The 17,549-nt window shown below is 27.3% G+C and overlaps 2 protein-coding genes and 1 long non-coding RNA gene across 8 annotated transcripts in view; all 3 read left to right on the forward strand.

Annotated features, from left to right (window-relative positions):
* Positions 1–1,705: 1,705 nt before the first annotated feature.
* On the forward strand, positions 1,706–5,000 carry LOC103310601. 4 transcript variants are annotated; one of them, XR_003838873.1, is made up of 10 exons: positions 1,706–1,911; positions 1,988–2,168; positions 2,305–2,422; positions 3,104–3,222; positions 3,311–3,475; positions 3,536–3,811; positions 3,881–4,017; positions 4,093–4,290; positions 4,376–4,613; positions 4,684–5,000. It is a non-coding gene; the product is annotated as an uncharacterized LOC103310601 (long non-coding RNA). The 4 variants fall into 4 exon arrangements; XR_003838874.1 differs by having other exon boundaries at positions 1,707–1,911; positions 3,536–3,749; positions 4,131–4,290; XR_001680244.2 differs by having other exon boundaries at positions 1,708–1,911; positions 4,131–4,290.
* A 2,589-nt stretch (positions 5,001–7,589) lies between these two features.
* On the forward strand, positions 7,590–10,620 carry LOC100164872 (ribonucleoside-diphosphate reductase subunit M2-like). The gene is made up of 6 exons (XM_016808067.2): positions 7,590–7,644; positions 9,300–9,481; positions 9,545–9,780; positions 9,848–10,076; positions 10,149–10,367; positions 10,432–10,620. The coding sequence occupies exons 1-6, from the start codon at positions 7,590–7,592 to the stop codon at positions 10,546–10,548; spliced, it is 1,038 nt and encodes a 345-aa protein (XP_016663556.2). The 3' UTR covers positions 10,549–10,620.
* Positions 10,621–16,259: 5,639 nt separating this feature from the next.
* LOC100572049 (dynein regulatory complex subunit 3-like) overlaps positions 16,260–17,549 on the forward strand; it is an 18,038-nt gene continuing 16,748 nt past the window's right edge. The window contains exons 1-2 of one of the 3 annotated variants that reach the window (XM_029486280.1): positions 16,260–16,661; positions 16,729–16,943. In XM_029486280.1, the coding sequence (XP_029342140.1) occupies positions 16,817–16,943 (127 nt within the window). In that variant the 5' untranslated portion in view covers positions 16,260–16,661; positions 16,729–16,816. Of the gene's footprint in view, positions 16,944–17,549 lie in introns of all 3 variants that reach the window. The other 2 variants (XM_029486282.1, XM_029486277.1) reach the window with 2 other exon arrangements.

Raw genomic sequence — 17,549 nt, forward strand, 5'->3', positions numbered from 1 at the left:
TTATATTATGGAACACCTTAATGAAGGCTTAATTTAGTATACCTCTATTTACCATCAATAATTGGTGTTTTTTTCTATATTTTATTATTATTAATATACTGTATGAAGTAAATTAAAAAAGATATTTTATTTTATAGTTTATTATTTATTAAATTGTCAGTTTAATGTAATATGCTGAATTTAATTGAGATTTGTACTTTTTTTTTTTAAATACATGTAAATTTTAATATTTTACAGCTGAACTTTTAATAATAATACAGAATTTTTTGTGTAATTGTGTAAAATTGTTTTAAAATTAAAAATAGTATTCTTTTAATGGTAGTCAGATTAATAGAATTTTTGGTTAAAAACTCATAATTTTGTTTTTTGCATAGTTAACACATTGACTGACATGCTTTGAGCTGAGAACATTTTGCATCTAATGATATTATATTAGTTGCTTTAATGTATTAAAAAGTAATCAAATATTGTTATACATGACATGACGTCGCATGTCAGTCATCATGTAAATGCCTATTTGTACTAACCTAATTTACTTTTAGACTCTAAACGTAGCAATATTAATGTATAGGTTTTACAATTATATGTTGTTTTTTGTGTCTGAAGTTACTGCCTTTTTCTAGTAGAAAAAATTAGGGTTGGGCCGATACCTCTTTTTTCCGATATCCGATATTCCGATACATGCAACCGATAAAAAACCGATACCCGATATATTTGTACACCAACATTTACAGCATAAACAATGAACCGATATTAAAATATCACCGATACTATCAGCCGAAATAATATTATTATTTTACATTTAACCATTACAATTTATAATCAATACTATTATGTTGATAGGTTTGGTTTTTTTTTTTGGTATCGGTTTAAAAAAAAACCGATACCGATAAACCCGATATCACTGATATCGAGTATCGGTTTTAGTATCGGCCCATCCCTAGAAAAAATGGTCTTATCATCAATAATTTTGGTGGAGGTTTTTTTCATAGAAAATTGGATCTAGTTTGTTCTCTAAGGAAGTCAATATGGAAAACTGTCGGTACTTTTTAAAATAATTGAGAAAAACAAAATTAAAGAATGGAAATTTATTAAAAATTGTATATTATTTTTGAAATAATTGTTAGGTAACCTCAGTTACCAAAACATTTGACCATCCGTATTTAGATTTATTTTAGGTTTTCTTTTACTTGATGAAAAATTGTTCATTTGTAAAAAAATTCAATAATTTAGTACAAGGTTCCTCATTAGTTGAAATTATACCTATTTACAAATATTTAAGATACATTGGCACTTTTTATAAGTATTCAAAATATGTCAATATCCCGACAATTTGTAAATTATTTTGTAGTTAAAGTGTATAAAATTTAAAATGTTCATAGGTAAGGCTAGAAAATTGTTTAAAAGGTTCTTCATAAGTAGTTCATAATTATAAGCAAAGCATCACTGATAAATGTTTCACTGTAACTTTTAAACTAACGATTCTAAATGTGATCTGCTGATCGTAAATTGACTATACAAAACGGAGACAATAAAATGTCCGTATTACGTTTCACGTCCTCTCAAGTCGTGGTCAAGACGTCATGATTTGGAATTCATTAAAATCTAAATACCCGCCACATCGGCCAGAACTCAAAAGTACCGCCAATAGATATCCGTTCTGACTTATCACTAAGATAGTAATAATTGTTATCAAATAAATAAAAACATACTATTAATATTTTATTGATGACCGTCGACTTTTGATTTTTGAATAATTCGATTATTTGAAATTTGAAAAGAAGACTACATACGACGAGTTAGAAGAAAATTAACAGACAAACAAAAGATTTGGAGACGTTGCGGTTAATGATTTTAATTCACCCAGACTAGCCATAGCAACTTAATAATGTATAATTCACTCACACTTATGTAAGTATATTACTCGAGTCTCTAATTTTAAATGTTTGTTAAAACCAAAAATTACTTAGTGGTTTATTGTTTTTAGTTCATACAAAAGGATTATACTTATTATGGTTTTCAAAACTGAAATATATAATGTGCTACATACAAGGAGCTAGGTAGTGGAGCCAATGTATTGACAATTTTACAGACGTTGACTTTTTAAAGATAATTCTGCCGGTTCAGATGAAGCCATACAATACTGGAGTGAATTATGAAACTTAAAGGTGAGAATATGTTTGTGTTTTATAGTTATACACAATACCTATATTGCATTTATATTTTGTTTGCATCAAATATTGTTTGACTTTCAAAACGTACAGAATTTATGCAACTCATTATACAACCTGTACTATGCTTTAGGTTGCCGACATAAATAATATAATATAATGAAAAGGTCATCTATATACTAAGCACCGACCATGGGCAAGGTCTATCTATTTTAAATCATGATGTTAACCTTGCAGCTTAGAATCTATAGGTTCGTATGAAGCCTGTCTATTAATTATTAAGAGACAAATTTGCAGTCACAAGATCATGTTTGGCTTTGAGAATTTAAAAATTAGGGTGAAATGACCTTTTATGAAACTTGATAGTAAGAACATATCTGTATTTGTGTGTGAGATTTTGCGATAATTCAGTTTTTAAGTGAGTTGTAAGCATTTTTAATTTAAACTATAATATATGCCCAAAAATTGATAAAAAATTGAACTACCTATAATAAAAAAAAAAACAAATAATGCACTTACCGTGAACTTTTATAATACGTTGATAAGAGTTTTGGGCTGTATATTTCAACAATAATTACTCATTTTTTACATTATACGATTTTAATTGCCATTTTTTAATTAATTGCTTTTGCAATTTTGGCAAATACACACTTGGGAATACATTGTTTTCTTATACGATATGCTTCTTTTTTCCTATATGAGATAAAGAAACCTAACTTTTATACATACATCTGTTTTATGTCACTCTGATTCTAAATTAATCAATTTTTTATTGATTTTTTGCAATTACTTCTATTGCGGCATTTTAATTTTGAATATGTTTATTGTGAAATAATAATAAAAATTATTTTATTTTATTAATAAGATATTAAAAAACACGATTACTACTAATGTACCTATGACAGTAGTTACAGCTCTGAAATGTTTATTAGGGTTTAGGGTAGAACGACTGTAAATTGGAATCGTTTCCTTTTAAATCCTGGTTCGCGGAACAGCGTTCATCGGACTTCAATAAAATTTAATGCCCGCCACCGAGTTGTACCTCCAATTGGTAATCATTCTTACTTATCACTATGTACCATGAAATAGTAATAATTGTTATCAAATAAATAACAACATAATATTATATTTTTTTTCAGTTGCCGACGTTTGAATCACTCACAAATTACAATTATATGAAATTTGAACAGAAATGCGGACTACATTCGTACAGAGTTGAATTCATACATTTTAGAAAAAAATGTCCATGCATAAGTGTAAAACATCCAAAGTATCGTCTCGGCACACTACCTTAATTTTCATTTGTAAGTATTATTTTCTAGTTTTACTGATTATAATTCTTATTAATTTGTTCACAAATATAGATTTTCAAAAAATGAAAATAGAAAGAAATAATGGGTAAACATCTTCGAATTAAATGATTATCCCAATTTCTGTCTGTCATAGAATCTGCGGTAATCATTTATCATTTCACAATCAGTGATTATAAACAATGTTCAGTAAATTAGTAAATATGGTCAGAGGCTGTCTGAAAACTTAAACCAAACCACTTGTCTGGGATAGAGAAGTAAAATAAATGTTAGTAATTCATGGCAAAATTGGTACTACTCTGAGCACGACTAGTAAATCGCATCTAAGAGGTTAAATGGTTTAACATAATTCATAAATTACGTACATATTTATATATTTTTTACAATTTGCATTTTCAGAAAATTTTGTTTCTACAACGATGAATTAGAAGAAAATGAACACACGAATAAAAGATTTGGAGTCCATACAGTTGATTATTTTAATTCACCCAGAAAAGCCTTAGATACCCAATAATGTCTAATTCACACACACTTATGTAAATATATCACTCAAGTATCCAATTTTAAATGTTTGCCAAACCAAAAGTTACTTAATAGTTTATTGTTTTTAGCTCATACAATAATGGATTATACTTATTATGGTTTTCAGAACTGAAATATATGATGTACCACATACAAGGAGCTAGGTAGTGGAGACAGAAAGCAGAGTTCTATTCATACATTTTAGTACAAAATCACCATGAATAAGAGTATTCTTTTCAGTAAAACATCCAATGTATCGCCTTGCCACATTACGTTAATCTTCATTTGTAAGTATTATTTTTTAGTTGTACTGATTATATTTTTTAAAAACATTAGAGTCAGTCTTATTTGATAATTTGTTCACAAATATAGGTTTCCAAAAAATGAAAATAGAAGGAAATAATGGCTAAACATCTTCAAATTAAATGATTATCCCAATTTCTATTTGGCATAGAATCTGCGGTAATCATTTCACAATTAGTGATTGTATACAATGCTCTCAAAACATAATCCAAACCACTTGTCTCGGATGGAGGAGTTAATTAAATTTTAGTAATTTACAGCGACATTGGTATTATTCTAAGCACGACTAGTAATTCGCATCAAAGAGGTAAAATCATTATTTAATATAATTCATGAATTAGGTAATTAGATATTTTTTAAAAACTTGACATTTTCAGAAAATTGTGTTTCTCGAACGATGATAAACCTACAAACAAAGGATTTGGAGACGTTACAATTTATGATTTCAATTCACCCAAAAAACCCAGAAAAAAGCCTTAGATACTCAATAATGTCTTATTCACACACACTTATGTAATTAGACATATCACCTCGATATATTTAAATTGCAAATAAACACATAACTAGTTTGGACTTCAGTATCTTTTCTATAGGAAAAGTTATTCTAGTTGGATTACAGGTAAAAATTGAAAATTCTTAGGTGTTTTCAAATACATTGGGAAAAACAAATAAATAATTAAGGAAAAATGGTTATTTTTACACAAACCCAATTTTTTGACAAAAATGTATTTTGTTTTTTTGGTGTAATTAAAAAAAATAACTATTGATACATGATTTTTCTTTGAATGTTCCTATTATCATTTTCTATACGCTACGCAATTTTTAAAACAATTTTACTCTTTTTGAGCCAACTATAGAAATGACATTTTAAATTTTAAAATCTTAAAATTATTGTCAAAAAAAGTTCTTTGGCATGTCAAATATTTTGAAAATGCAATACAAGGATCCTTATAGTTTCTATAATATCTGTTCAAAAATATTAAAGACATATAGCCACTTATTTTCATAAGCTTTTAAAGTTACATTATAAAATTCATCAATTTTAAATGTATTTTGAAGTTAAAAATGTGTAAAATTTTCAATAGTCAAGGGTTAACAATTTTTTTTAACTTTTCCTAAGTATTTCATACTATACCTACTTGAAGCTTTTAAGTATATCAAATGCAGTGTTTTTGGTAAAAATTAATATAATTTACTGTTTTACTAAAAGTAGAAAAATTACTTTAACAGCATTACCATAAAATATAGGTACTTATATTGTAATATAGGCTGACAGTCTTTGGCTCTTCGCTCAGTATTATTTTTTCATATAAAATGATTTTATCTCATTAAATTATTTTTAACACAATATCCATAATACTGACCCACCAGCCACCACCCACACATGCAGTGGCATATTTAGGAATTAATCATGGGGAGGATCCAGATAATTATCAAAAAACAGAGCTGCGGCAAAGCTCCCCACACCACTAAATTACTCTTTATTAAATAAATATACCATATTTTAAAGACAATATACAATTTTTGAGTTCTTAATTATTAAGTAATAATTTGTACAAAACAAATTGAAAAAAAAAACAGATAAGTGGCTGTCGCTCTACTGTACAGTAGGTAACAAGTGGATCAATGTATAATGGATTGTATTAAACTTGAATTCAGTGATATAATATATCATTGTATAAGAAAAACGGAGACGGTTTGTCAGTCTGGATATTTTATAATGTCATTCTTTATTATAGTCTGTAAATTGAATTAATATTGAAACATTATAATTTTGTATACGTTTCTATGGTGATAAACAAAGCGTCCGGACCTCTTGGACCCCCCCCCCCCCCCCCTTAAATACGCCACTGCGACACATGAGCTGTGAAAATATGTAATTAGCTACTTTATTTAACAAAAAAAAAACTATACCTATGCATTGAATTATATTTGTGAAAAAAATTATTTGACAATGACTTATTTATAATTACAAGTAAACTTTAAAGCATTTAAAATCTTTATAAATTTGAAGTATTTATAGTTTAATTGTAATTTAAAATTTAAAAATATATGACAAATGTGTTGTAATTTATTGTTACATACTTGATCTTTTTTTTTTATTATTTACTGATAGCAACAGTTATTTTGACTGTTTACATACTAGATAAATTCTTAATACTTTTTGTAAGTAGGAAAAAATAAATTATAATATAATGTTAGATACCTGAATTGTAATATTTAAAATTCAGACCAATACAATTTCAAATCGTAGAAGTTTTACTAAAGTGGTAAGAAACGTTTTAAAATATCAATTCTTCTGACTGATAGTTATTTTGAAAATTAATTTTTTTTTTTTAATTAAACATTTTAAAATTATTTCATTTTTTTGATTGTCATTACTTAGTTCTTAGTTAATACCATAGCTATAATTTAAGGTGTTTTCTGTACAACACTTGGACCTTATGTTACATGCCACTGCATATCCTAGGGTACACTAGAAAATAATAATTAAAATTCACTAACACCATATCAAATAAGTTTTATAAATTTAATCAAACTTTTAGTTTTGGCATTTGGTATAGTGAGCTGGGTACTAGCTTTATACTTTTTTTAAATTGTTTTACTACCTATGTGTCAATGGCAGCTAAAGTGGTAAACTTTTAAACATAATCAAAAGCTTGTTTATTACCTGCTTTCTCATATCAGACAATTTTTTTCAATGTTAAAGTCTTACCTATCAAACCTTCAATTTGTTTTGCTTGTATATCTTTTAATATATGTAATGCAGGTCAGTGGCGAACCCAGGGGGCTGGACCCCCCTTCCCTTGGCTGTCATAGTTTTATTTTTATTTTTAAAAGTTTCCATGAAATTTTCATCGAAATTTATTGATTAGATTGATTATTACTTATTAGTTATTAGATTAGATTTGGACATTAGGTATTTTGTTGATAACACGTCGAATCCGATAATAATTAATTGACATACATTGTAAATATAAATTTAAAAATGTAAATAATATAATTGTGTGTTTTTTTTTATTGGTCTTAAACTCGGCAAATTGTGTTTATTAAGAAATGAAATGTATGTAAATACTCAGGAAAAGGACAGAAAAACAGTAGTTAAATAAATTTTTTTGGACGGATCGTTCTACCTATTTCTTTGTCATTTCACGTTAGGCGTCTGCTGCTCATCGGGCTCATCCACTATAACTGCAGCTCTCCGTGCCTACCGACTTTTCGTGATATTTCGTGCGGTCCAACGTTACTTGATTAACAATCGTCGACAATATTTTCAATGACAATGTTGATGAACAAGAAAAACATAATGGAGAATTCTCAATACATTCTCAACTGTTGTAAATATTTGAACTTCAAACGCTCACAAAAATTTAATTTGACATTCCGGTAGACACTATGTTTTGATAAAGGTAGACAAACTTATAAGGAATCTTGTATTCAATTTTCAAATCTTAGATTTAAATAAAACATTTTTTATGAATTTACTTCTCAAAATAATTCGCAAATTTTCGTTATTTTACGAATTTGTCAAAATTCTAACTCATAAAAAATTATTATAGATTTACTCTCAATTTTTTTTTTCTACTTACTACTTTACAAGGAATGTTTGAAGAACATTTTCAAGTTTATTGACCAAAAAAACATTTTTTTATCAACATTAATTTAAAAAAGTGGGTAAATGGATGTCGGTCTGCTGTACAGTAGATTGCAAGTGGGTTACCGTAATGGATTGTGTTTAATTTGAATTCAATGCTATAATATCATTGTATAAGAAAAACGATTCTGAGCGAAAATGGTCAGTCAGCCTAAGATATTACTAAGTAATATATTTGATAATATTAATGTGAATAGAATAATTTATATATTTACCTATTTACGTGGAACCTTGTTTTAAATTTTCAATCCTTAGCTATAAAAGTTGAACATTTTATAAATTTTTAACGACAAAATAATAATTAAATCTGATAAATTTGATCTTTAAATGCTTATAAAAAAAAATTGTGCCTATGTATTTTTAGTATTTTTCAAATGTCAATGTAACAGTATATTAGGAGCCTTGTAATACATTTTCAAGTATTTTTACTCAACAAATAAAGTTTTATTGACATTCATAGAAAAAAAAAATAATAAAATTGGAAACTGAAAATGTCCCTAAACAGTTATTTAGGGACAGTTTTTAACAGTTTATATTTTGAAAATTTTAACATGTATAGAAAATGCAAATATAAACAATCGGTGAAAATGTCATGTATCTACGGTCATTTGTTTTGAAATTACACCAAAAACCAAAGGCGATTTTATGAAAAAAACGATTTCACATAAAAATTCCCGTTTTTCCTTAATTTTTCTTTTGTTTTTCTTGGTGCTTTTAAAAATTACTGGGAATTTTAAATTTTGACCTCCCCACAGACCAACAATATTCACTTTCCAATCGAACAAGATACTGAAGTTGCAAATCGAAGCATTATTTCAACTACTTATCATGTACACGGACACAAAAAAAAAAAACACACATTATTGTAAAATCAATACATTCATTGGTTCCACTCAGAATCTAAAAAACTAATAAATTTTCAGATGCCTATAAATAGCTCAAAATATTTTGAATATTATATGGCGTATAGAAAATGCTTATATAAACAATTAGTTACAATCGGATATATCTATGGTATTTTTTTTTAGCGTTAGGTACAGCAAAAACTAAAATCCATTTTGTCGAAAACCAATTTTGCGTAAAAATTCTCGTTTTTCCTTAATATTTTTATTTTTTTCCTGCAATTTTGACTTCCCCAATACACCACCTAGATTCACTTTCCCACCGGAAAAGATACTGATTTGAAAATCGAAATATTATTTTGACTACTTATCGTGCATACAGACGCAAAAATAAATGAATAAAATTGTAAAATCAATACATTCATTGCTGCGCTCAGAATTTAAAATATTATTTATTCAATTAATTTTGTATTCTGATTATTTACTTTGTTTTCAGTTGACAAAAATACATTTTTTGGAATCTGTGATTGCCTAAATTTTGATGCGACAATTGAACCTTTGTTGAAAGATAATCCCAGACGTTTTGTCATATTTCCTATTATATATGACAATATTTGGGCTATGTATAAAAAACATGAAGCTTCTCTGTGGAATATAGAAGCAGTCAATTTGAAATCGGTAAACTCTAGCTCATCAGTGACTAAAAGTAATTTTCTAATTAAGGTGAACTTTTGTTTTTAGGATCTTGAAGATTGGATGAGAATGACTGATGAAGAGCGTCACTTTATATCCTACATACTAGCATTTTTAGCTGCTTCAAATGGCATAGTTAGTGAAAATCTTGTTAAACGATTTTCTCAAGAAGTTCAAGTAACTGAGGCTAGATGTTTTTATGGGTTCCAAATAATGATAGAGAATATACATTCAGAAATGTATAGCTTATTAATAGATACATATATTAAAGACCCCAAAGAAAAGTACATTTAAACGTTTTTATTATTATAATATAATATGACTAATTTCTTTAATTTTTTTTTTATATATAGAGACTTTAATTAATGCTACTGAAACCATGCCATGTGTAAAAAAAATGGCAGATTGGGTTCTTAAATGGATTACTGATAGTAAAGCAACTTTTGGTGAAAGGTTAGTGACATTTGCTGCTGTTAAAGGTATATTTTTATCTGGAAATGTTCCTTCAATAACATGGTTGACGAAAAGAGGATTAATGCTAGGCTTAACTTTTAGCAACGAGCTGATTTTTCGTGATGAGGTATGTTAATGTTTTTAAGGATAATATTATAACACATATTATAACGTATTTTATTATTTTAATGTTTTTTAGGGTTTACACACCGATTTTGCCTGTCTCTTATTTAAACATTTAGATCAAAAGCCACCCCTAACTGTTATCACACATATCATTTGTAAAGCCGTGACTATTGAACAATATTTTTTGACGAACGCTTTACTTGTTAAGATGGTTGGCATGAGTTGTGAAAAGATGGCTGAATATATTGAATTTGTTGCTGATAGGCTGTTAAACGAGTTGGGATGTCCTGCAGTATGTACATTTATTTATCATACTAATATTAATTTTCAAATTTAATTAAATATGTAAATTAAAGGTTTACAGATCTTCAAACCCGTTCCCATTTATGGATCTTCTATCTCAACAAGGAAAGACAAACGGCTTTGAAAAAAGAGTAAGATGCCGATTATCTTCAGTTGCACCAAATTGCTGAACCATGTTTGTGAATAAAATTATTTGTCAATGATTTATTTATCATTCTAAGAAAACTTTATTTTTTAATTTTATAATAAATATATAAAGTATTTAAAATTTAAATAAATTATACTATTATACTTTTCATATTCGTCATATTTATAGTTAAATTATTATAATTTAAAATTTAGAAATATATGACTAATGTGTGATATACTGTTTTACTTAATTTCCAGATAGCAGGAGTTCGGACGTGTACTTACTAAATAAGAAATATGAAATTTTATATAAGATATTGAGATATATAACAGAACTTTAAACTAAGGCTTATCGCTTATGATTAACAAGTTAATTTAAACTTGTAGATTCTGAGCGGAGCAATGAATGTATTGGATTTACAATGATATTGTGTTTTTTTTTTTTAATTTTGTCATCACCTTGGGGCAGTAAAATTGCTTTGATTTTGAAGCTAAAAATTTATAAAATGTTCAACTTTTAGAGCTAAGGATTGAAAATTTAAAACAAGATTCCACCTAAGTAGGATATTATGTAACTAAAAAATATAAAAATACCGTTTTTTTATAGTTATTCTATATTCAAATTTGGATGAAATAACATATTAAATAACCAAGAATAACTATTTTGTTGTAATTTAAAAATATTTTTCGCGGTACTTGAAATTTCTCGTATATTATAATATACAAATATTGAAATATGATAATAATATAACATGCAATAAATATTAATTCAACGGCTACTGCTACCATATTAATAATAATGTCCTAACCTGACAAACTGTTTCCGCTCAGAATCGTTTTTTGTTTACAATGATATAATATCATTGAATTCAAATTTAACATCATCCATTACAGTGACCTACTGTTAACCTTCTGTACAGCTAGTGTCTTAATTTGGTCATATTTGTTGGTGGAATTGAAACATTTACCTACTTCCCACACAACCCTCCAAAATAAAAATTTGGTTTACCTATATCATAAAAAAATTTGTTAGTCCAACCATTGGGATCTGTATAATATATAATGTAAGTAGGGTACTTACATGTATATAAATGCATGCATACCTGAAAATGAATAATTACATACTATTATAGTTTTAAATGTACTTTTTTGAGTAGATTCGTGAAATAATCTGTGTATTCGTAAAATACTCAAAATTGCAATCTTCAACCTTAGAACCAAGTCTGACCAACAAATTCTGATTGTATACTATTGTGCTTAACTCGTTAACATAAACCTATTACCTATAGACAAGGCTGCGCATTAACGAGTTAAAAGTTAGTTAACTCATTACTTTTTTTAAATTAACTTTAACCTAATAACATACAAATTAAGGAAAACAGGAATTTTTACGCATTATCGGTTTTTGACAAAATCAATTTTGGTTTTTAGTGTAACTCTAAAACAAATTAACATAAAAACATGACATTTTTACTGCTTGTTTATATTAACATTTTCTATTCGCGAAAAAATTTGATTTGTTTTGAATTGTTTACGGACATTTTCAGTTTGAAATTTTGTTAGTTTTTTTATTCTATGAATGTCAATAAAAATTAATTTATTAGGTAAAAAAGCTTGAAAATGTAATACCAAGTTCCTGATATACTTCTTAAATAACAGTTGAAAAATAATAAAAATACATATGCACAATTATTTTATATACATTTAATGTTCGATTTTTGACAAATTATAAATTTTAAAATTATTTTGTAGTTAAAAATTTATAAAATGTTTAACTTTAATAGCTGAGGATTAAAAACTTATAACAAGATCCACGTAAGTATGCTACTTTTTGTTTAACGTTTTTAAACGTTTTTGATTAACGTTATTTTTCTATATTGTTTTTGATTAACGTTTTCAAAAACGTAATTTTCCTATTGTTTCCAAATAATTTTTTTTGATAATATATATATATTTTTTATATTATATTCTTATAAATTATAACTTTTAACTTTTAAGTTATAATAGTAACGCGCAATATAGAAATGCACTTAAAAGTTCAAAATTAAAATTAATTATTCTTAGTACTTATTTAAATTTTAAATCAAAATTAAAATGTTTTTAAAGTTAAAGATTAAAAAGTAAAGATAAGTGAAATACTTTTCAAAATTTTTTTTTCGTGGTATAAATAATTTAATTATGTATAATACTATAATTTATTTTCGTTTTCGTTTTTGATTTCGTTATTAAATTTTTTTCGGTTTTTGGGATTTATTGTTATCGTTTTTCAGTTGTTTTTCGTTTTTGTTTTAATAATTGTTTTCGTTTTCGTTTTATTAATTGTTTTCGTTTTTTGTTTTTTTCCGTTTAATAACGTCCATCCCTGTATTTAGTACTATTGAACTAGGTAATGCCTAATAGTAAAATAAATTACTTATTCATCATAACAATATCATAAAATATACTTAGTAATATTATAAGCTGGCAGACTATTTTCACGTCTTCACTCAAAATCGTTCTTCGTATTCTTCGATATTTTATACCATTGAATTCAAATTTAACACATCCACTTCATCTCTAGACATTTAACATACAACAACTTGTTACATACTTACCACCTTTTTTAGTTAAAAATGTACAATAGTAATAACTAATAATCGTATTATGATTGTTATATTTTATTATTAAGCAAGTTTTAAACAAACCTATTATTATTTATAACTTATAAGGAATAACATGGAAAAAACTTTATTAAAATACTTTTGTAATTATAATATTAGCTATATTTGTTTGAATATACTTAACATGATATTATGACAACCAATGTAATACATTTAAAACCTAGGAAGTAGCCCTGTGCCTCTACTGTATTATAGACTATATAGTCGGAATACCGTATATTATTTTTCTAGGTACCTAATATAATATACGAGTATGTAGATATATGTAAATTGTATACGTAAATACTAAATATCAAATTTGCAACTAATAATAACTTAATATCTAACATGACACTCATAAAACATATTTGTGGAACTACGCTCAATTATTTTTATAACTCTTGGGTAACCAAAACTTAGATGGAACCATATATTACATTTTCAAACATATTATGTATGAATATTAATTTAAATGTTGTACATTATTATAACTAGGTACAAGATAATTTGCAAATTTTAACGAATTTCAACAGCTTAACTTCATACAATCACACGCTCATATAAAGTTAGATATGTAGGTACTATAAATATACACTCAATATTTTTTAAATCCGATAAAAATTTATTATATTTTCAATTTTCAATCTGTTTGACCAAACATATATTTTTTATCGATGGAATACCTAGGTATTTAAAAAAAAAAAATCATAAATATCATAGCAGTGTAATAATGTATTTAATAGCTCAAAAATATATTTTAAAAATGACACCATGTATAAAAAAAATATGATACAAACATATTTATGTGAAAATTTCAAGTATCAACGGTTATTTTGTTTTTGAATTACATCAAAATAACGATATCAATATTTTGACATTTTGTCGTATAAAAATGTCCGTTTTACTAATAATTATTAAGAAAAGTATTTTTTACTTTTGATAAATACCGTTTGATTACAGCTATTGTCTACGAGTAAAAACAATAATTAAATATTATCAATTAATTATTTTATAAAAAACGATAGTTTTGCTATATAAATTATAAATACCAAAATTAGAATTTTTCAATATGATGTTTAAAATAATTTAAATAATTATCAGTCTAAAGAATTGATTATTAGTTTTACACACCACACAAATATTTATTAGTTCACAAACAGCTGCTCTTGTTACACACTACAACGTGTTTGCCAATAGTAAGTTAATGATGATAATAATAAATCATTACCTCAATATTATTCATAATTCACTCCCCTTGTTTAAAATGTCATCTACCTATGCTGAAAATGAATGTTCCACATTTCCGCCCATATATAGGTAACTAATATTAATTAATAATTTCAATTATCGATATGCAATGATCACCGGGCTACGATGTATAAAAAAATGTATATGGTTTACGAGTATAATATACTATAATGTAATATGTATATAAACCGACACGGACTACGAATTAAACTGCGTTTACACGAGACATAGATTACGAGACTGAACCACGCTTTCGGCCCCACGACCCAAACGTGCTAGAATCAAATAATGTTTGATTTTCAGATATGAACGAAGGTGGCGTACAGATTGTTCACTCTCAAATAAACGCGCCGTGTAAGCTTTACGGTTCCCGCAGGCTGTAAAAAATTTGGTGCTTTATTTTACTTTTATTTTAGGGTTTTATAGCGCTTTGTGAAAATATTATTTTTAACATTTAATTTGTGTTTAAATATGTTTATTGTAAATTTGTAAATACCAACTTTTTACATTTTTCAATCAATATAAATTATAAAAAAAACTTGATAAAATAATATTTTTATCTTCTTGAACAATGAACAAAATGAACAAAAAGTAAAACAATAAAAATGAAATACATATATCTATCTAGGTATAAATATAAAAGACAAAACATTTTTGCATCTGATTAGGTCCTTTATACCTAGGTCCTTTATACATTCCTAAATCGTTCATCTGATTGCGATGCAATTTGGTACAGAGATAAATTAGATCTTGAGAAAGAAGATAGTCTAAATTTTGTCTCGAAAAAGGTAAATAAGAGGTGCAACCCGGAGATGTTCTCAAACAGGGATTTTGAAATGTTTATTATTATAATTTTATTTTTTGTTTCTAAATGGTTTTTTAACGTTTAATTTAATTAGTTTAAATATATCTATTTCCTCCAAATTTGAACTTGAAATGTTTATAGAAAAAAATTTGATTACATATTTTTTAGCTTTATCTCGTGATTTTAAATTTGTATTAAATTTTTAAGTTTATGAACGAACGAAATATTTTCAACAGTATTTATAGAAAAAGAAACAAAAAATCGAAAATAAATAGCTCAAAAAGAGTTATAATATTTCGAAAATATAGAGTATAGAAAATAATAGTAACATTAAGTTTGTCGATTTCATAAAAACTAGTTTTGCGTAAAAATTCCCGTTTTCCTTGTTTTTTTTAACCAAAAAATAATTATTATTATTAAGAAAAATACTGGAAATCTGACCACCCCTAAGTAACAACACTAACAAATAAAAGATTTACTTTTCTGCCAGAAAAAATATTGAAGTTAAAAGTCGAAGCATATATTATGTCTCCCACAGTAGGAAAGGAACTATCACGGTTATCAAATTATAAAATGCCTTCGGAGTTCAGATACTTACACAAAAAAACACACATCATTGTAAAATCAATACATTTATCGCTCCATTCAAAGAATCTAAAATTGTTTTTGATTTTTTTATCTAAATCATGATCATGTATAGAATGTAACCTACACAGCTTATAGGTAGGCCGTAGGCAGGTGTAGCCAGGTGGTACCACGTCTTATATAATATATTAGTTATAATATAGGACTATAATATGCATAGTTGTACTGATGGCAATAATATTTTGTAATTTTTATTTTATAGACACTCACAAACGAACATGTCAGTGGTAAATCCGACGGTGGGGGCGATTAGTTTCCTTGACAGTTGTTCACGGTCCGGTTTCAGACGGTTCAGCAGAGTGCTCTTTCCGGCGTTGTTCAGCCCGACGAATAGCACTCGTGCCTTACGCCGGCGTGGTGTTCGCCTCACAAAGCCCAGCATCCTCGTAAGCTTCCGCCAGATGTTCATTATCCTCTATGATGGCCGGTGGTTGTGGGCGTGTAATATGCAAAAGGGAAGCAGTAACGACTGGTGATCTTCGATAAAACGTCACGTTTCCGGTCAGTTGTCTTCGTCGAGTGTCGACGTAACTCGGCCGGATTTTACCTGCAAAATCAACGACGACCTGCACGACTCATTGACATTGATAAAGCCGCTCTCGCACGCGCGCTCACTCGTCGGCTAGCTACTTAGGGTACCTACCTACCTACCAACTCTGTTCCCAAGACAATCGTCATGGTTACCCGGTACGAACTTGTACAACACAACAGCTATACTCGCGATCATTATTACTATTATTATTATATTTGGATTAATGCCGCTGCATGGCTACAAGGGACACAATATGGTAATAATAATGTAATAATATTACATAAGGTATTATATATTATATTATAATATCAGTTTACAAGTTACAGTATATAATTTAACACATACTTCTTAGGTGCATTAGCTTAGATATATTTTGAGTATAAAGTTTATAATATCGTCATCGTCGTCACAAACCTGAGGTTTCTTTGATTTGATTCGGCATGGAATTCACGGTGATCAACTCTGACGTCGGGCGGTTTAGCCGAGACGACGATAATCATAACGATTCGGGTGCATCGTCGACACGAAAATTTGAAGACGTCAGTTGTCTGGATCTCAGTTGTTCGAGTGAGATTATAATATTGTATTATAAACATCGTGTCTATAACTATTATAGACCATTTTATGATCATTTTTTTTTTTTTTTTTGACGTATCTTATTGATTGTTTCTGAACGCTGCATTAGAGGTATACCTGTACCGGTGGCCCCATGGGGTTCATATTTTAATTTTAGTAAATTTAAAAAGTTTTGTTAGTTTATTTCATACTTGGTATTGGTAAATACTAAATATGTATATTGTATAATATGTGAGCAGTGGCAGTACCTATATACTGGGTGATTCTTTCATCAAAGAACACTCATTATTTCAAAAAGTATAAATTTTTTTGAAAATATTCTTTTACGTCGTTTCTAGTCGCTTATAAAACAATGTTTTTCTTAAAAAATTATATTTTTAAATATTTTTTATCCTTATAATTTTTTAAGTTTTTTACTTTTTTGAATGACAACATAGGGTTTTAATTTTATTTTCCAAAGCAGAATATTTTTCTTAATATTTTGATACATGAAAATCAAATTTGGGGCGAGTAGTTTATGAGTAATAAATATTCAAAGTTTAGATGAGCGGAGAAGTGGACAAACATTTCGCGGGGTAACCCCGTACCACTCCATTC

Source organism: Acyrthosiphon pisum, chromosome X (assembly GCF_005508785.2).
Source record: "Acyrthosiphon pisum isolate AL4f chromosome X, pea_aphid_22Mar2018_4r6ur, whole genome shotgun sequence".
Classification (NCBI taxonomy): domain Eukaryota; kingdom Metazoa; phylum Arthropoda; class Insecta; order Hemiptera; family Aphididae; genus Acyrthosiphon; species Acyrthosiphon pisum.